Source organism: Echiichthys vipera (genome assembly GCF_963691815.1).
Source record: "Echiichthys vipera genome assembly, chromosome: 15".
In the NCBI taxonomy this organism is placed as follows: domain Eukaryota; kingdom Metazoa; phylum Chordata; class Actinopteri; order Perciformes; family Trachinidae; genus Echiichthys; species Echiichthys vipera.
The window spans coordinates 24166141-24187208 of NC_139840.1; the positions used below are offsets into that span (position 1 = coordinate 24166141).

Below are 21068 nucleotides of genomic sequence, written 5' to 3' on the forward strand. Positions count from 1 at the left end.
CTTTGCTCATTAGAGGGAAGAGAGGGGTGACTTGAGTGACTTCTCGTCGGCCCCCCGCTCAACTCGATCACAAGGCCGGTCCTGCGGAGCCAGAGAGGAAGATGAGTTTTCCACGCCATGCGTCACCAGAAAAATACAGCGTGATACAGCTGGGTATGTGTGTAAAAAGTAGAAGAATGGGAGGTCTATAAAGATTACAAGGAGCGATGCAGTAATGAAATAAGTGGAATATCGATCAATGAATATATATAACAAATGAATACAAATACAAGAAACATTGCAAATACCTGCAGCAGTATTACAGACCAGCACGTAAAGGGAAATAAAATAAAAAATCATCACTGCCCATTAAATCATGGTATGTCAGACTTAAAATGAAAATGTCAAACGTACAAAATCACTTCGAATCACTGGAGAAAGAGGCAGAGATTTGCCATTAGATCTTATCTGTTACTGTGTGTGTGTGTGTGTCAGATAAAATACTGCACTTCCTTCCATGATCTAGAAAGGGGGTTCACATGGAAGCATCTCAAATGTCAACATGTACATGAATACAAATGATTCGAAGTGACATTAAACTACAAATTGTCGCCAAGAATAAACAGATCTTTGAAAGAAAACTCATTTTGGGTGGCTTTGCGTGATAACCAGCAATCCAAAGTGCAGAAGGGAAACATTGGCGTGTTTTAAAGTTTTGATTGCATTTTATGATAAAACCAGCACTGATGTGACTCCGTACTGAAGACACTCACAGGTCCTGCGATGATGAAAAGCCGCCCGGATTATTTGAATCCTGTAAATCACGGCTAAAAGTCAATGTGTAAAGCCAAGGTCTATGAAACTATCAGTGTGGAATAGAGAACATAGACGATATGTTACCGCATTGCCAAGTGCCACCACTTAATACCATTAATCTTGGTCCCACCCCCCCAGTCGGCCCCATCTCTCTCACTCCATCTCTGCGTTGGAGTGCTTGGCGTCCTCTAAAAGTATGGATCTTGACCGCAGCCATTTTCCGCGGAAGAGGGAAAGGCTAAAGAGAAAGCGCTGACCCCTCTTCGCCGCAATTTTCCCCTCATCAACTTGTGAGACTTCATTAACTTCCACGGGGTAATTTCTTCTCTCAGTGCGTTTCTGAGAGCGGGGTAGGGGTGGCGGAGTGGGTTATGACGTTTTCTTCCCATCCATCCATTCCTGACTATTCTCTTTTCTTGCCTTCATCTCCCATCCCTAACTGAAAAAGACTCATTCTTACTTTACCTGCGTCATTCTCTTGTGTATCATCTGTATCGTCAGGAGAAATGACAAGAAAAGGGAAGGTATAGGGTTTTAGGAGGGTAATGTTGCTATTGCCCTGAATAACCTCAACATTTTCAATATGAAGATGTTTTTTTGTTTGTTAGTGCACAAATAAACCACCACGGCCTTTCAGTTTTTACCGATTCACAGCAGTGCAAACAGGCACAGGAACAGCTCCTGAAGGTAGCCATTCACAGCCGTTCTCCCTCAGGAGCCCAGAGTAAAACACACCCTGCTGAAAACGGCCGCTGGTAGTCAGCTCGGGGCTCAGCTGAGGCCTCGGTGAGACGCTGCATGATGGGAACTGTGAGTCAATGCTGCCCTCTTCAGGAATTTACCTCACGGATGTTCGGTGTCAGATTGTCAGTTGGATACAATCTCCCAAACTGGGTTTACAGTCTTTTTAGCCTCTTGCAGTGGTTGAGGAAGAAATCAGATGTTTTTCTTAAATATTATATTATAATACTGTCACAAATAGAAGTCATGCATCCAAAATTTTACTTAAAAGAAGAGTATGACAGTAGCCTCAAAATATACTTTAAGCACCAAAGCAAAAGTACTTATTCTGCAGAATGGCCCATTTTAGAATAATGTGTTATTTTGATATAACTGGTGAATGAATGTGAGAGAATGTCAGAGATGGTAAAGGGGGAGCTCATTTTATTATATTTTTACTGAACTTATGTACCGCTCTGTAGTTTGTCTTTTTCCTTCCAAGGATCAATTAATGATTATCTTGAAAGTATTATCTTGTCTTAACCTGTAATAATATTTTATCAGTTTAATGCTAATTGATACTAACTCCAAGACGACATCACATTTAACATACTTACACTAACTATACTTTATGTATGAAACATATGTGTTTTTCTCTCATTCCAGTATATTATGTAGTTGTATCATGTAGTTTAAATGCTGTATAGTGTATACGTGCAAACCATGTGCTTTGGTCTTTTTTCTTACATTCAGAGTTTGGCAGTACTTTACCTAATATGGTCATGTCAATTAAATGACATATTAATTTGAAAATTTGCTCTACTTTGGCAAACTATTACATTAAATGCAGTTTCGATAAGAATCCAAAGATATAAATCATATAATATGATATAGGCATGATTTTGAATAACTTTGCTGCTAATACATCTGTAATTTTGCTTCAGTGGAATTTCCAATGCAACATCATTTTTACATTGTAGTATTTCACTTTGCTTTTGTTCAAGTAAAGATCAAATGAAGATCCGGATATTTGTTCCAGTCATTTCCAACTGTGATCGATTTCCAATCTTCCAGACAGTCTGTGACGTGTTTCCAGAGATGACAGCGTCTGTGCAGCACCTTGATTCAGAGTGAACAGGGCTCCCATTGAGGACTTCCTGGTATGTCATTGAAACAATGCAGGAGACCAGCAGCGGGATCAGAGCAGCTGATCTCATGTGCACTCCAGTAAGCGATGTTCATCTGTCTGCGCCGATATGTAAACGTTCCTCTTTCTCCCTTTCCTCAAAGCAGCTCCACATGATACATGAAGTGCCAGAGCCGGGGCCTGGTGCAGAGACAAATGCCAACCACTCGCTCTTTCCAAATGTCAAATCTGACATGTCGTAGACATTCGATAACCGTCCCCACTGGACCAATTCAGAGCCACGCTCTTCAAACAGTCCCTGATGTCTCGTGATGAGAGTGGAGGGGAAAAGGCTGGATTTTGTCTGCCTCTGGGTACGAGATCATATAGACAACTCGTCTTGACGTCTTCCCTTTGGTGATGACGTACAAGAAGTTGAGCCCTTCTGGTCCTCAGCAAAGGAACAGAGAAGAGATCGACTGAAGGTAAAATAAAACATTCAAGAGATCGACTGAAGGTCAAATAAAACAGTCAAGAGATCGACTGAAGCTAAAATAAAAGATTGAAGAGATCAACTGAAGGTCAAATAAAACAGTGAAGAGATCGACTGAAGGTAAAATAAAACAGTGAAGAGATCGACTGAAGGTAAAATAAAACAGTGAAGAGATCAACTGAAGGTAAAATAAAACAGTGAAGAGATCGACTGAAGGAAAAATAAAACAGTGAAGAGATCGACTGAAGATAAAATAAAACAGTGAAGAGATCGACTGAAGGTAAAATAAAACAGTCAAGAGATCGACTGAAGATAAAATAAAACAGTGAAGAGATCGACTGAAGGTCAAATAAAACAGTGAAGAGATCGACTGAAGATAAAATAAAACAGTGAAGAGATCGACTGAAGATAAAATAAAACAGTGAAGAGATCAACTGAAGGTAAAATAAAACAGTGAAGAGATCGACTGAAGGAAAATAAAACAGTGAAGAGATCAACTGAAGGTAAAATAAAACAGTGAAGAGATCGACTGAAGGAAAATAAAACAGTGAAGAGATCGACTGAAGGTCAAATAAAACAGTCAAGAGATCAACTGAAGGTCAAATAAAACAGTCAAGAGATCGACTGAAGATAAAATAAAACAGTCAAGAGATCAACTGAAGATAAAATAAAAGAGTGAAGAGATCGACTGAAGGAAAAATAAAACAGTGAAGAGATCAACTGAAGATAAAATAAAACAGTGAAGAGATCAACTGAAGGTCAAATAAAACAGTGAAGAGATCAACTGAAGATAAAATAAAACAGTGAAGAGATCGACTGAAGGTCAAATAACACAGTGAAGAGATCGACTGAAGATAAAATAAAACAGTGAAGAGATCAACTGAAGGTCAAATAAAACAGTCAAGAGATCGACTGAAGGTAAAATAACACAGTGAAGAGATCAACTGAAGGTCAAATAAAACAGTCAAGAGATCAACTGAAGATAAAATAAAACAGTGAAGAGATCGACTGAAGATAAAATAAAACAGTCAAGAGATCGACTGAAGGTAAAATAAAACAGTCAAGAGATCAACTGAAGGTCAAATAAAACAGTCAAGAGATCGACTGAAGGTCAAATAAAACAGTCAAGAGATCGACTGAAGGTCAAATAAAACAGTCAAGAAATCGACTGAAGGTCAAATAAAACAGTCAAGAGATCGACTGAAGGTCAAATAAAACCATGAAGAGATCGACTGAAGGTCAAATAAAACCATGAAGAGATCGACTGAAGGTAAAATAAAACAGTGAAGAGATCAACTGAAGGGAAAATAAAACAGTGAAGAGATCGACTGAAGGAAAATAAAACTTTGAAGAGATCAACTGAAGGTCAAATAAAACAGTGAAGAGATCGACTGAAGATAAAATAAAACAGTGAAGAGATCGACTGAAGGTAAAATAAAAGAGTGAAGAGATCGACTGAAGATAAAATAAAACAGTGAAGAGATCGACTGAAGGAAAAATAAAACAGTGAAGAGATCGACTGAAGATAAAATAAAACAGTGAAGAGATCGACTGAAGGTAAAATAAAACAGTGAAGAGATCGACTGAAGGTCAAATAAAACCATGAAGAGATCAACTGAAGATAAAATAAAACAGTGAAGAGATCGACTGAAGATAAAATAAAACAGTGAAGAGATACACTGAAGGTAAAATAACACAGTCAAGAGATCAACTGAAGATAAAATAAAACCGTGAAGAGATCGACTGAAGGTCAAATAAAACCATGAAGAGATCGACTGAAGATAAAATAAAACCGTGAAGAGATCGACTGAAGGTCAAATAAAACCGTGAAGAGATCGACTGAAGGTAAAATAAAACAGTGAAGAGATCAACTGAAGGTCAAATAAAACCATGAAGAGATCGACTGAAGGTCAAATAAAACAGTGAAGAGATCGACTGAAGATAAAATAAAACAGTGAAGAGATCAACTGAAGATAAAATAAAACAGTGAAGAGATCGACTGAAGGTAAAATGAAACAGTGAAGAGATCAACTGAAGATAAAATAAAACAGTGAAGAGATCAACTGAAGATAAAATAAAAGAGTGAAGAGATCGACTGAAGGAAAAATAAAACAGTGAAGAGATCGACTGAAGATAAAATAAAACAGTGAAGAGATCAACTGAAGGTCAAATAAAACAGTCAAGAGATCGAGTGAAGGTAAAATAAAACAGTCAAGAGATCAACTGAAGGTCAAATAAAACAGTCAAGAGATCGACTGAAGGTCAAATAAAACAGTGAAGAGATCAACTGAAGATAAAATAAAACAGTCAAGAAATCGACTGAAGGTCAAATAAAACAGTCAAGAGATCAACTGAAGGTAAAATAAAACAGTCAAGAGATCAACTGAAGGTCAAATAAAACAGTCAAGAAATCGACTGAAGGTCAAATAAAACAGTCAAGAAATCGACTTAAGGTAAAATAAAACCATGAAGAGATCGACTGAAGGTAAAATAAAACAGTGAAGAGATCAACTGAAGATAAAATAAAACAGTGAAGAGATCGACTGAAGGTCAAATAAAACCATGAAGAGATCGACTGAAGGTCAAATAAAACAGTGAAGAGATCGACTGAAGGTCAAATAAAACAGTGAAGAGATCGACTGAAGGTAAAATAAAACAGTGAAGAGATCAACTGAAGATAAAATAAAACAGTGAAGAGATCGACTGAAGGTCAAATAAAACCATGAAGAGATCAACTGAAGGTCAAATAAAACAGTGAAGAGATCAACTGAAGGTAAAATAAAACAGTGAAGAGATCAACTGAAGATAAAATAAAACAGTGAAGAGATCGACTGAAGATAAAATAAAACAGTGAAGAGATCGACTGAAGATAAAATAAAACAGTGAAGAGATCGACTGAAGGTCAAATAAAACAGTCAAGAGATCAACTGAAGGTCAAATAAAACAGTCAAGAGATCGACTGAAGGTAAAATAAAACAGTGAAGAGATCGACTGAAGATAAAATGAAACAGTGAAGAGATCGACTGAAGATAAAATAAAACAGTGAAGAGATCGACTGAAGGTAAAATGAAACAGTGAAGAGATCGACTGAAGGTAAAATAAAACAGAGAAGAGATCGACTGAAGGTAAAATGAAACAGCACCCCTTAAAGGTTCCTTACTAAAATGTTCAAAATGCATTGAGCTGTAGATTTCACTACAGCCTGTCCGCCGCGTCAAAGCACAATCAAAACTCAACTCAGATTTGTAGACCATCACGGCATCTAGTGTAGAGCCTTTTCCATAAAGGGACCCCTTTTCCATCGTTGACTAAACTAAGTGACATATTTTATGGATATTTCACATTATATTCAATGCATAACAATAACAGTAGAGAACTGATAAAGTGTACAATGAGTTCAAATAGTGAAGAACGCAACAACTGCAGGGTGTCGTGTAAAACCAGGAAGATTTGGATGAATGTTGAGCAGATTTCCTTGAAAGTTATTGAGTTATTTTTAGGAACTTTCAATATAATCCTCTGTCTTGTGTTTTTTATGAACTTTTAAGCATCGTACAAACATGTACATGCTTAAAATATTTTCTTCTTCTACCTACTGTGGACTGGGTACACTTTGTTCCCTTATCCTGTTTATATCTTAAGTAATAATCCAAACTTTTAAAAATAACTTTCATTTATTTTCCTTCACAGAAATGAAAGAAATGCTGGGATTACAGCCGTTTGTTAATTAAAAAAAAGAAGAAAAATAGTTGTCTTACGCCCATGTAAACTCAGGAAGGCCTTGTGACCCTGCGTGAAGCTTTGGTGACCCCTAGTGGGGATCGGGAGGGACCCCCGGTGTAGAATACATTTCATGCCCTTCTGCTGCAGGGGGGGAAAGAAGCATGGACACTCTTCAGGTCCACAGTGAGCCCATTAAACATTCATGGTGCATATTTAGCTCAAGCAAACGATGAAGCCGGACAATATGGCTCAATAAAATTATAGCAGGAAGTGGCAACATGGCTTTACAAAAAGATTTAACCATCACAAATGATTCACACAGACCAATGAAATAGTCTTTGAACATTAAGCATTCTCACTATTTAAAACACAAACATATCAGCTAGTTAATGACATCATTTCTAAAGTTAAGTTGCTGAACCAAGCATTTCCGAGTGACAATATTCCTGCACTTGAAGTGAAATTCCAAGGGTAATTTCCGGCAAATCCACTCATCAAACAAACCATCGAGACGTGTTATTTTTTTTGTATAACGACTATTAACTGAGATAACCCGGAGAGTTGCTAACAGTCGAATGCGGCTAAACCACTGATTAGCTCGTTGCAGCACGGTGAACGCATTAAAACGTCTTCTTTAACCACTAATACTGCTCATGATAACACCAAACCTCTGCAGTAGCATGATAAGAGTCCTTACACATTAACCAAAGCACCAACAAAGTAGTTAGTGAACCCAGAATTTATAAGAAGAGTGTTTTGAAAGACTTCCCTACTGGCCCAGGTACAAGCTCCTCTCATAGTAAAGTCCATTCAAGTCGATTACTAAAGTCAATCCCAAAGGAAGGAGCCCATTGGTGCTTCGGTTAATGTGTAGGGACTCTTTTCATGCTGCTGCAGAGGTTTGGTGTTATTCTGAGCAGTATTAGTGGTTAAAAAAGACGTTTTAATGCCCTCACCGGGCTGCCCCGAGCTAATCACTGTTAGCCGCATTCAGCTGTTAGCGACTGTCGGGGATATCTCTTTAAAAGTTGTCTTGACGGCTTATTCGATGAGTGTATTTACTGAAAAAGACCCCGAGATGATTATATGCGGGAATTTCACTTTGATTTAATTTTATTTGGAAGCCATCTTTCATTCTAGAGATTCCCAAATCAGTCAACCGACTCATCGGCCCGTTAATGTTGTGAACAACTCCTCAGGCACTGCGTTTCCATGACCCTGAAGACAAGCTCACCCATTTACGAAATAAAGCAAGCCATCACTCAAAGCACAAAGTCTTGCGACATTACACAGTGCAATGTTACGAGTTCATAAGAGGCTGAGCGACAAACAAAAGGTCAAACACGCTCGAACATGAGTTTTTACTATGACTGACACTTAATCTGCAAATTCTGATGTTATTTCAGTGGTTTATGATACACCAGGCAGAATTTTTGGCAGCAACGCAAACCCTTTATTCCCCAGCATTATACAGTATATATGACACCAGTATTTCTTATCCTAGAACTAGAGGTGTTGCATCTGGAGTGACACAGTTTATTGATAACCAGTGAAATGGACGTAAAAACAAACAAACTGACCAACTTTTATGTGAGCATTCAAATTTATTAAAGGCACATCAGTTAGAAAGAACAATAGTTGTGCTGGACATATACATTCAGTGTTCACCATCACCTTTTTCCTTGAACAAAATCAACTGTCTATCACATATGAGGGCTGTGTGTTCTACGTTTTCTGGAATTTTGCCCCCTCCCAAAAAAAAAGGTATTTGGTTTTTAAGGCAACAATTCTGAACAAAGTGTTAATTTGTGCCGGTTGCATTCATCGCAGGCACCCTTTAGATCTTGTGACAACTTGTGACATTAAAACTATTAATATTGTACATTTTTATTAATACAAATTACAATTATCCAATACCCAGCCTCAGTTTTAGAATCACTACCACTACTTAATGCATCACATTTCACAGCAATATTAAATACAATTTCCATGATCCTAGAAGTATTTATTTTCCAGTGTATAGCAATTGTTTGTATAGTTATTAGACCACACCTGTGGAAGCTTCACATTGAGTGCACGGGGTGGAACAACATTGCCACGATCTTGTACTACTACAGCTCAAATTTCCAGCCTCATTTTGAAAGTGTGTTGGATTTTCTTTACATCCCTCTTCAAAATCTGGAAAATACTGCTGGGTAGAAGGTTATCTTGTGAGCTCCTGTCCGAGTTTCATTGATCCTGAACCCTCTGTCTTTTCTTTGCCTCGGCCCCTACCAAGTCCTTCATGCAAGCGACCAGGAAATTGCGGCACTTAAGACCATACTGCTCAGGAAAATCACGGAAATGACTAACGTGGGGACTGGAAACAAAATCAAAACTGTCCATCGGGAGTCCTTTCTGCTTTATGGTTTCCACGAAGAGCTTGACGTCTTTGTGACTGATCACCTGGTCGGCTCTGGAGTACAGGTAGAGGTGAGGCCAGGCGGGCGGCCTCTCTTGCACCGCGTCATAGTAGGTCTTGTGGATGTACTTGGTCAATGGGTACAGCATTCGCAACAGGAACACAGTCACTGCAAAAAGCGCTAATAGGCTGTACCTTAAAACAGGAGTTATTTTGGGCCCCAGGATGGACCTTAGTGCCCCCAGGGCCCCACGGACATCCCCACAACCTGGGGCACTGTCCACCACGGCCCCGATCACACGCAAGGAGCTGAACTGTTTGTCATCGTGCAACGAATCTACGATGTAACGGTACAGCATGAAGCCAGCGTTACTGAATATGTGAAAGAAAACAGGACTGTTCTCCACCTCGTAGTCATAGAGGATCTCCAGCAACTTCAGGGCCTTACTGCTCAGCTCCTTGTAGCCAAAAGGCTCCGAGATGAAGACTGTCTTCAGGGGAGCTGTGTAGCGGATGGTGACACATCCCTAAAAGTGAAGAAAACCAGAGAAAAAAAACATATACAGATGAGCAGATGATGTCGGTACCACTTCTGTAAAGCCACAAAGACGCTTCCGACTTAGACCGTGTTCAGAAAGCTGCTGCAAAGCTACTCACTAGGTCAGTCTCACTTTACCCTATACTGAAAAATCTCTTCCCTGGCTCCCTGTTGCATACAGGATCCAGTTGGACATTCTCACTCTTATTGCAGAATATTGCACGGTCAAGCTCCTGCATATGCGACTGAGCTACTTCCCCCATACTCCTCAGCTCGCTCTCTCAGTCATATATATTATATATATATACTATTAGTCATATATACTGTCACTAGTCTTATAAACTAAGGAATTTGTAGCCATAGAGGCAACTTCGGTGGTATGTCTCACTGTGTCGTAGCTACTCATCATTTATCCTATTTACCACCATAATTATTATCATTTTCATATTCTATCACTTTAGACGCGTTTGTTTCTACTATTCTGCTGTATTAACTGCCATAACATATAAGTCACATTACTATAGATATTACTATAGTTACTGGAAGTGTGTCTGTCTCTGTCAGTCTTATCTCTTTTTTTCTTCCTCCCCAACTGGTGCAGACAGATGTCCGTCCTCCACAGAGCTGGGTCTGTCTGACGTTCCTGTCTGTTATAGGGAAGGTTTTCGTCTCCACCGTACTCTACGGGGGAATTGTTGGGTCTATGTAAAGCATAAATAAGTCATAGAGTGTGGTCTATACCTACTCTGTAAAGTATCCTGAGGTAGCCTTTGTTATGATTTGGCGCTGTAAATAAAATTGAATTGATCTCATTTAGTGTTCACCTGTTCGTTGTAGATGGAGCTGTATTTGGAGAGGTGTTGGTCCTTGCAGCCAGCCCAGCCCAGCAGGATCACCACGGGCTCCTTTGTCCCGTGCCAGTGTCTCTCTGCAAACACCACAGAGGAGACGGCGTCATGTCCCCGCAGCTGTCACACTAAAACCAACCCCACAGTCCGCAGAACCGCGTGTCCACGGCTTCTTTGTGACATAAACGCTAGCATGCGAGCTAAAGTCAACTGATGCATGGACGTAATACAACGAAATGATGCTCACCCGACGTGCCCGCGTCGGGAAACACGATGTTGTAGTCGATTTCATCGGCTGCCATGTCTGCACGGTCGAGTATCACCTGTCGCTGTCGAAGGTTAACCTCGGGTTCATTTGGTTGTAGTATAAACGGTGATAGGCGGGCTGCGGAGTGCTGAAACGAGCACCGTGAGGCTGCTACAAAGCCCGCACACTGCAGACCAGGCCCCCCGGAAGTGCGCCGGGCTCTTAGGCGCAGGTGACGTAGTGGCCGAACGTTGGAATTACAACTTCCGTGTGAGTCAGGTGACGCGCTCGGGCCCTGAAATACTGCCCCCCGTTTACTTACATTGCGAAATAGACACCTGTAAATCCGTGCAGACATGTTTTTGGGACACCCCCGTGGAGTGACACCTTTCACTCTCAGAATTGGATCAGTTCGTCATCACCTTTGGAAAGTGTAAAGCTGCATCGTTAAACCTGTGGAGACCCACACAGATGTCCCTTCCTCTGGTTAATTAAGCCCTCCTCACAGGTGTCGTCAGGATATCCTGATTGATGTTGCCTAACGTGAATGTTTGGACTCATTTAGACAGATTTGAATTTCTCCCCCAAAAAGAAATTCATGTAAAGAGTTTAACAAGATATTATCCATGCAAAGACTTTCTTCATGAATGTGGACCCTTTGTTTCCCCAGCATGTTACTTCTGCAAAGAGGAGCTTGAGTCCTCGTCTCCCTGTCTTTATTTGATGCTGGTTCTCATTCATGTATCTTTTGAACTCAGATGTCTTTATTAGTTTGGGAGACTCCAAAGGTATTGGTACCTATGACATAATGTATGGTCCTATTTTTTAATGTAGAGTCGAATAACAAGGAAGTTGAGAATGTGATAAAATGTGTCTTTTGGGCAAATATCCTATTCACAAGGCCTAGATTTCTCTTTTACGTTAGCGGTGCTATGTGACTCATCTCATCTTCAAACGCTTATCCGGGGTTGGGTCTCGGGGGCAGCAGCTTTAGCAGGGGACCCCAAACTTCCCCTTCCCGGGCCACATTAACCAGCTCTAACTGGGGGATCCCGAGGCGTTCCCAGGCCAGTGTGGAGATATAATCTCTCCACCTGGTCCTGGGTCTTCCCCGAGGCCTCCTCCCAGCTGGACGTGCCTGGAACACCTCCCTAAGGAGGCGCCCAGGGTTCATCCTTACTAGATGCCCAAACCACCTCAACTGGCTCCTTTCAATGCAAAGGAGCAGTGGCTCTACTCCGAGTTCCTCACAGATGGCTGAACTTCTCCCCCTATCTCTAAGGGAGACTCCAGCCATGCATTAATTCAGCATTTTGTTAGGGCTAGAGGTTAGGGTCAGGGGGTAGAGGTAGGGTCTCCATCGGCCTATTTGCCGGGGAGCTTGGCACCGGTTGGGGAAAACATAAAAGACCAGGGAACAAAGGACCCTTTCTGTGACGGAAAAAAGGGGGCAGACGTTCCTCGGTCACATAGGACCCAGGGAACATAGGTGCATAAAGAATATATATATATATATATATATATATATATATATATACATACATATATATATATATATATGTATATATATATATATATATATATATATATATACATACATATATATATATATATATATATATATATATATATATACATACATATATATATATATATATATATATATACATACATATATATATATATATATATATATATACATACATATATATATATATATATATACATACATATATATATACATATATATATATATATATATATATATATATATATATATATATATATATATATATATATATACATATATATATATACATATATATATACATATATATATATACATACATATATATATACATATACATATATATATATATATATATATATATATATATATATATATCAAGAGAGAGAGATATATGTATGACTTTCCTTTCAGTGTATTTTGTATTAAATGTTTGGCCCAATCAGCCAAGTTTAAAAGTTTAGCCTATTAACACACTAAAATAGGAGGATGCACATGGAACCCAGGCGAGTAAATCAAGACAAAAGAATGATTGTTAAAGACCATTTGTTTCTTTTCCACATGTGAACTGAGAAACAGGTAACACAACATCTGTAATGTGGGATAAATGCATATCAATCATTTACAGAGAGCCCTTGAAAATACTAGCTGACTAAATTAAAACAAGTGCCTTTGCATTGCAGTTCATTGCTGGTTTTACAATGGCGAGTCACAAATACCATTATTATCTGTCTCAGTTATAAGAGAGTTTGCCGTATGATTAGTAGAAACATATACAGAAGTCTGCTTAAGAAATAAAAACAATACAGGAGCATAAGAAAAAGACAAAAACATGAACAGAAAAATTTGAATTTTATCTCCCTACACTGTCACACTGAACGTTTCTGCCACAAACAGAAACTGACCAATAACCCTGATGTTTCCCCCCTATACTTAAAAAGTATTTTACCCAATCCTTGTTAGTATTTCACTAAAAAACAAAAATGCCATCCATGATGGTAACAGAGGAAAAGTCAGGGGATGACTGAAGTCAGCAGGATTCATCCTGTGGGGACCATGAGATATTTCATTCTGGAACAAAGTGGTGGACCTGCACAGTACGTACACTGTGAAGGGGCGTGTGTGTGTGTGTGTGTGTGTGTGTGTGTGTGTGTGTGTGTGTGTGTGTGTGTGTGTGTGTGCGCACACTACACCCCCCCTTTCCATACCATCTCCATCTTCTGCACATGGGCCTTTGAGGATTTGGAGAAGGTGCTTTTGACCACATTGAGTGGCGCTGCCTTGCCGCTGAGGTAGACCTTATTGAGACACGTTGGAAGCAAAGCCTGCCCCTCCTCCTTCTCTGCAGCCCCCGCTCCTTTCTTCTTGATCAGGGTACACGAGTGGGCAAAAATGTATCCCGTCATAAAGGCATCAAATCCGGCCCGGTGCGTTCCTGGGTCAGCCTTCTTCTGATCGTCGGTCTTAGGCGGGCAGTCGCTAAGCTTTTCTCTCTCTCCGACTTCTGCTCTACTTTCTGCACCGTCGCTCGTGTTGGATTTTGTGTTTGTGTCGTCATCAGCAGTGGTTGTTGTTGTTGTTGTTGTTGCAGGGTTTCTCGATTGTGTGTTGTCTTCACACACTCCGTTCCCCCCGCCGTCTGTTTTCATGTCCTCTTCATTTTTCCCTTGGGTGTTTCCGGCACTCTCCACCAGAGGTCCTTCTTCTAGGGACGGCTCAGCTGGTGTTTCTTCAGGATCCACCTCCATGTGGGGTACTTTGTTTAGGGGGGCACCCTCAAAGATGGAAGGGCCCTCCGCTTCTTTGTCCCCACCTCTCTTCTTGTCTCTATGTCTCTTCCTCCTTTTTCTTTTCTCTCCCGTGCCTTTCTCATCCTGGAGGATGATCAGGTCAGTGTCATGGGATAACGGACACTGGGCGCCATTTGGACACCAACCAAACGCCTGTCAGACGCGTACAAACAGAAAGATAGAGTTATTAATAAAACACATTTGCACACAAATACTGTCTACTATTTTCTCTATACAGAGAAAGACAGGAAGGAAAAAGGGACTGTACCTTTACTTTAGGCACTGATCTCTTATTTCAACTCTTCACTTAATTTGTGTAATTCCACTTAAGCATGAGAAGTTCAGTTAAACACAAAGACTCTTCTGGGTAAAAAAAAATGAATGTTGAAACTCACAGAGAAGCGCTGGCAGATGTCAGTCAGTCCCTCAGCAGAGACCACAGCTGGACATGGTCTATAGTCTACATAGCTGGACATGTGACCCACATACTGACAGAACTGTACATGAACGTGAGGCCCGGCCCCTCCAGAGGTCACACTGCGACTGTTATCCAGCTTGCTGAAAGGAGGAGGAGATAAAAAAAAGTCAAAATGAGAACAGAGAGGAACATTATGTCTGATAATTATGACTTATGAAACTGAAAAACATTGACAACTCTTCTCTTCCCTTGAGCCACATCCCTAAGTTTTTAAAAAAATGTGACATCTTGCATTATGGTTCAATTCAATGTCATACAATTCAAAACAGTTTGACCCTACAGGGAAGTTCTGATGCACACAAACAATTAATTCTAATACAATCCAAAAATAAACAAATGAGATCATGTAAGAGCATGTTGAAATGCACATGGTTCAACGGCAGGGGCCAATCTGCAGCTGACCAACAATATCCCAAACCAAGAAGGCATATTATATGGTTTTAATTATGCCAAAATATGCAAAAAGTGCAAGTGCATTTATCAATCTATAAGCAAGGTCTTGACACACCCAATGGCTTTTGGAATAAAACCTTATTTCCTTCCATTTGTTTTACATACAGGACATTTTTAACGCAGTGAAAACGGGGGGTAATTGTTTTCTTTTGGTGGAGAGTCATGTATTAAGCCGTGGAATGTAACTTTGTGTTTTAGTGAATCATTTTAGAGCGAACGACAGTTTCCATTCAGAGTCCATTTGACAAAGGGATCCAAACCAGAAAATGAAAAAGTCAAAATAGTTTCAATAAAAGAGGAATAAGTCATCAATATTCTGCGGTTTCCTCCAAATAACTTTCTTTTCTGCTGAGCTTTTTGGTAAATGGTAAATGGACTTGTACTTGTATAGCACCTTTCTAGTCTTCTGACTACTCAAGACGCTTTCACACTACACATTCACACTGTTGGCAGTACACATCTACATACCATCTAATCTAACCATTCGCACACCCATGCGCAGCACGGGGAGCAATTTTGGGTTCAGTACCAAGAACACTTCGACATATGGACCGGGGAAGCTGGGGATCGAACCGCCAATCTCTTGAATGAAGGACGACCCACTCTACCCTAGCCGCCGTTTTTGTTTTTTTGAAATAATGAAATGAGTCTATACTTAACTTTATCATATAGTGTACACTAAACCAACACTCACCATTTTTTATAGGCATACTCCAGGTAGGAGGCAGTGAGCCGGAGCTCAAATTCAGTGACATATTTGGTGTCATAGATGCCGGCAGGAAACATTTCAGACAGGTCCGCTGTGAAGGTGGCCAAGCGTTCGGGCAGATGTGCATAAAAACTCTGGTAGAAAAATACATTCATTAGATAAGAGCAGCCAGCTGTGAGAAGGGCATGAGGTTCACCAGTCAATAGAAATCATTTATCACAATATGAGGAGTTTTGACACGCTCCGCTTGTTTACCACAGCCAATGGTAAAGCTAAGAGCTATTTTGCTTGAATCTGTAATGTTTTGTTATTAACTCGCTTAATAATGATAACTACAATTCATAACATCAGTGATGTATCTGCAAATGTGTTTTTAAATTTAATTTCTCCATCTATAAAATGTAAGAAAATATTGACATCAAATCTTTGTTTTAAAAAAAAAAAAATTCAGTTTACAATATAAGAAAGAAGTACATATTTTATTTATTTACCTAATCTGAAAAATAATTCTATTTAGGTAGGTAACAGTGAATGCAATAACTGGGTGGTACCTGGTAAAGGAAGGCCATGTCGATGAGGCCATTGTGGAGCACCAGGGGTTTCCGGGCACGCAGCAATTCAGTGAATAAGGCCCGGATGTGGACACCCTTATCGTCTGATGCCCCCTAACATAGGTGGTTGAGAGAGAGAGCTTGTCCACATTACTGTGTTTGTACATCAAAACAATCCTGCGCAGCTAAACATTCTCATAATGTGTGAAAAATGAGTGTGTTGATCATGTGGCATTAAAAGGATCATTCATTTGTTAGATTGGTTCTCATTGGACACCTTTCAGTGGACCTGGATTTCAACCGTGAGTTATTAGTACTAGGGTAGCACCATTGCATTTCCAAATTTTATCAGGTACAAATGGAACAGAGTGGGTCAGGACATGCAGCACGACACAGAAGAGCATGTTAGGGCACACTCACACTGTCCCTCCGTACCATGCCCCAGGATGTTTCAGTTCTAGTTCGTTTGACCAGTGTGAGTGCAAGCGTACAGTACGCCTGACGTCCACCGCCCGTTTGGGAGAGGTGGGCTTTTGTAAAGCACATTTGCACATGTACGAGCACGAGCGTGCGCACGTGTACTAACACGAGGCCTGCGGCGGTTCTGACGTCATTTTATGTGTGTCTGTTGGGACATAGAAAAAAGAAGGAGGGACCATGCGCGGACATTTCAAACAATGGCGGCGAAAGGTTCACGTTGGTGTGATGCGGAGGTGGAGTGTTTACTGCAGATTTGGTCGGATGAAAGTATTCAAAAACAGTTGGAACAGTTGCGGAGGGAGAGGGAGGGGGGGACAAGTACCCTAAAACACGGGCACGGTACGGATGGACAGTGTGAGTGCGCCTTTAGAATCATTACCTTGTTATTGCCCTTGCAGTACGGGATCCCATGGGCGTACTGCTTGTTAAAGTCAAATCCATGCTGAACCAGGAACTGGACTGACTGGGGCTCTATGATGTACTCCTCCGAACAAAGCAGAGTGAGGTTATACACCTGGACCAGGTACGTGTCTGCAGCCTGGGGAGGGAGGAAGGAAGAAGATAAACTTGACAGACATAACACACAAGTCTGCTGTGGAAAACTATGTCACGTACAAGATATGATGACATGATGATAGTGTGGGAGACAGACCGTAGACACTGGCACATCTTTAATGCATGAGAATATCATCTAATTGGAGTTCTTCTACCAGAATATGTCATGCTCATCACAACTATATAATAATCAGAGGATTTGCACAAAAGTATATGGACAGCAGTGTTCACAATTGGAGAAGCCATCATCTTAATGTACCTTGTCGTCCAGTTTCTTGTAACAGGCCAATCCCAGGGAGAGGACGGAGCGAGAGCGAGCTGCATGGCATATGGCTTTATATCTGTCCTCTATAGACCTGAAACATGACAACGAGGGGCAACTTGTATCACAAACACTAACAAGCAGTCAAAGAAAGCACGACACTGACTTAAAACAGCATATTTTGCACCAATAGCTTCTTGCACAAGCTGTTGATATTTTAAGATAAGAAGAAGAAAAAGAAGAAGGTATACTTTATTAATCCTGCAAGGTGAAATTATTTTTCATTCTCCTGTTGCCTATTTATTTACACACATGCAGGCCCGAATACACAGACACACCAACAGGGCATATGCATTATGTATGTAGAGATGTCACAGCAAGGGGGCTGCCTCACAGGACGGTGCCCCGAGCAGTTGGGGGTTTGGTACTTTGTGTGTGTAAAGACACCTCAGCAGTACCAGTCCACACTCTGTGCATGGTCCATTCAGACTTGAACTACCAAACAACCTGTCAGTCCCCAAAAAGTGCGTGACTGCCACCAACCCAAGTGTGTGTTAGGAAGAAGTAGAGAGCAGCGAACATTATAACTTACTCTGCCAGCAAGGCTTTCCTATTTCCAAGACCACTCAGCTCCTAAAACAACACAGGAAACACTTTACTTACAACTTTTAATCAAACAGTGAAAACATGTGGCAGAACAAATGTTGACATACATAAAAACTCAGACTGTGAGACAAATCTGTTACAATGATGCATGTCATTGCATTCAGTATGTCCAGTCTGAAAGAAGAGGTTAATATCTGCTAATTGGAGTGTGCATGTGGTGTGTGTGTGTATCTGTGTAAAGAAGAATAAAGTGAACTATGGCCATGGTCAAGACAGATGGCCGTCCGACATAGAGCTGGGTCTGTTTAACGTTCCTGCCTGGTAGAAGGATGGTTTCCGCTGCCACAGAGTGCACAAGATTGCTGGATAAATACTGTATATAGATATTATCATTATCATTATTATAGTAGACTTGCTGCTGCTCATTGTTGGGTCTCTGTAAATCATAAATAATTCATAGTGTGGTCTAGACCCACTCTGTATGTAAAAAGTCTTTAGATAACTTTTGTTATGATTTGGCACTACTGAATTGTATGTGTGAGACTTGAATGGTCAGTGTATGGAGTAAAGGTTAAATAAGGAATAAAACCCTTTGCCTGTTAAGAAGAAGAAGAAGAAGAAGAATTACTTTATTAATCTTGCAACGGGAAATTCGATTTTTTCATTCTATTATTATTCATGTTACACACACACAGGCCCCAAAATACACACACATGCACAAACAGGACCTCTATACATGCAATTAATGGAGAGATATCAGAGTGAGGGGGCTGCCAGTGGACCGCAGTTGGTCTGCTCTCCCCTCCGGTTCCCAGCCGAGTCAGCTATGGACTGAGCTAGTGCCGCCCCAAGGATTAGGATGACAGGTTGATGGTGTGTGCGCTTGTGTGTGTGTTTTGGGTTGGCCTTCAATGTACAGTTTGTTCACATGTTGGACCCACTTACACAAGCACACCCAACCTATGTTATATTTTTCCAGCACTCTCTCCTCAATAACACAATACATACATTCATCAATCTTTATTTGTTAATAGAACATGATATTCAGTCTTAGTGCCTGTGTGTGTGTGTGTGTGTGTGTGCATCAAAGACACTTTAAATCCACTGCAGCCTTGCACTTCAGCAGTAGATCACTGCAACTGAAGCTTCGAGTAGACCCATTTTTGGAACAAGTGCTTCACAAAAAGCTGTGTTTGCCCATCACTACCATTCATAGATATAAACACTCACACACGTGACTGACTCTTACCGTGTCCAGGGCAACGAAGGAGGACGTTTTAAGGGCCACGACCATAGCAGGCCAAAGCTCTTTGAAGTTATCATTCTGGACATCGATAACCGGGACGACCAACATGTTTGTTCGTGCCTGACACGTTTTTAGCAGTAACCGACGAATATTACCCAGGCTATCTACCTCACGAAGCGTTTCATTATCAGCTGGTCTATACGGAGCCTTTACTTGGTGCTTACTTAGTACACTATTTTACACTGTGTACTTATTTAAACAGTTGTTCGTAGTTTAGTTAATTAACACAGGAGTAACAGCGCTTCAACCGTAAACATTTCAACGTGCCTCGGGGTCCTGTGACAAAAGCCCATAGCAGTTGCACTATTACCCGAGCTCAAATAAAACGCGTTTTCCGCTAAATGTTTGCAAAAAATGTTCACAATTAATACAGTATAAAACAATATATACATCTCCATCAGTAACTGTGTATTGTATATTTTTAGTTGGCTTATTTTCGTGAGGATTTGATTTTTTAATAAATATTTCAAGCAGGCGTTTACGATAGACGCACACAAATAATACGTCACTATACCCAACTGTCGAGGCGAAGTGCGCCATTTTGGCTCAAACAAAGTCAGAAACATTTTTTTCACCCTGGATAAAGTATTTGAATATTACCTATAAAAAATACGATGTAAAAGTGTGCGGGGCTGCTCCCTGGTTCCCACGAGTATACATTCAATGCTTGTGACCCTTTGGTGTTTACGCAGGGGGGAAAATAAGGCAATGTAAAGTAATTCAAACCCCCAGCCAAGCTTATCTTGACGTTTTTGCCATATTTAAGTTTGCTGTTGTTTCATTTTAACCTCCGTGATGGGTGGCTGCTCCGCTCCTCACTGCTCCAACTCAACCAGCATAGGCAAACAGCTGTTCAGGTTCCCCAAAGACCCGGTCCGGAAGAAGAAATGGTTGGTGAACTGTCGACGGGACTTTGAACCGACTCCTCACTCAAGACTCTGTCAGGTAGTTCACACACAGACTGGTCTGTTTGGGACCTGTCCTCAGTTTAAACTGGTCAACTGTCTTCTGGGTTCCTGCTGCCACATCTGAACCGTGCACACTGTGGGCATTGTTTTGTTTATTTTTATTATCAGTTGGATAAAAATGTCTGTATTTTCCTGTCTTGTCCTGTACGGTAACATTCTGTAACACTGATGTCTCTGCCACCATCACTCACCACTTCCCACCCTTTTTTATATTCATATAAATGTACAATAGGCTACACACCAATGTGTGTATTGACAGTAATAATATATATTAGAGATGCATGATCTAGTTTTTTTCCCATCCCATACCGATCCCGATCCAATCCTACTGTTGAATCAATGAACCGTATATCTTATATATGTGAGTGAAGGCATAAGGCTCGACATAAATATTTAGCCTTTAAATAAAGATAACACATTAACAGAGATATAAATGTTCTTGATATTATTTATTTACAAATTGACAAAGTTTACATTAGCACCAAAAAAAC

At 40.5% G+C, this 21068-nt stretch overlaps 3 protein-coding genes across 3 annotated transcripts in view; 1 reads left to right on the forward strand and 2 right to left on the reverse strand.

Moving 5' to 3' along the window:
• Positions 1-8541: 8541 nt before the first annotated feature.
• Positions 8542-11067, reverse strand: tmem53 (transmembrane protein 53). The gene is made up of 3 exons (XM_083927925.1): positions 10892-11067; positions 10621-10724; positions 8542-9785 (listed from the first exon to the last, which is right to left on the reverse strand). Exons 1-3 carry the CDS (start codon positions 10944-10946, stop codon positions 9087-9089), a joined length of 858 nt encoding a protein of 285 aa, XP_083784051.1. The 5' UTR covers positions 10947-11067; the 3' UTR covers positions 8542-9086.
• A 1881-nt stretch (positions 11068-12948) lies between these two features.
• On the reverse strand, positions 12949-19861 carry toe1 (target of EGR1, exonuclease). The gene is made up of 8 exons (XM_083928722.1): positions 19553-19861; positions 18290-18330; positions 17695-17791; positions 17260-17418; positions 16401-16514; positions 15835-15983; positions 14605-14767; positions 12949-14362 (listed from the first exon to the last, which is right to left on the reverse strand). Exons 1-8 carry the CDS (start codon positions 19655-19657, stop codon positions 13607-13609), a joined length of 1584 nt encoding a protein of 527 aa, XP_083784848.1. The 5' UTR covers positions 19658-19861; the 3' UTR covers positions 12949-13606.
• A 360-nt stretch (positions 19862-20221) lies between these two features.
• The window catches only part of LOC310957443 (uncharacterized protein), a 3289-nt gene continuing 2442 nt past the window's right edge, over positions 20222-21068 (forward strand). The window contains exon 1 of the mRNA XM_083928004.1: positions 20222-20554. Coding sequence (XP_083784130.1) covers positions 20405-20554 — 150 coding nt within the window. The 5' untranslated portion in view covers positions 20222-20404. The remainder of the gene's footprint in view (positions 20555-21068) is intronic.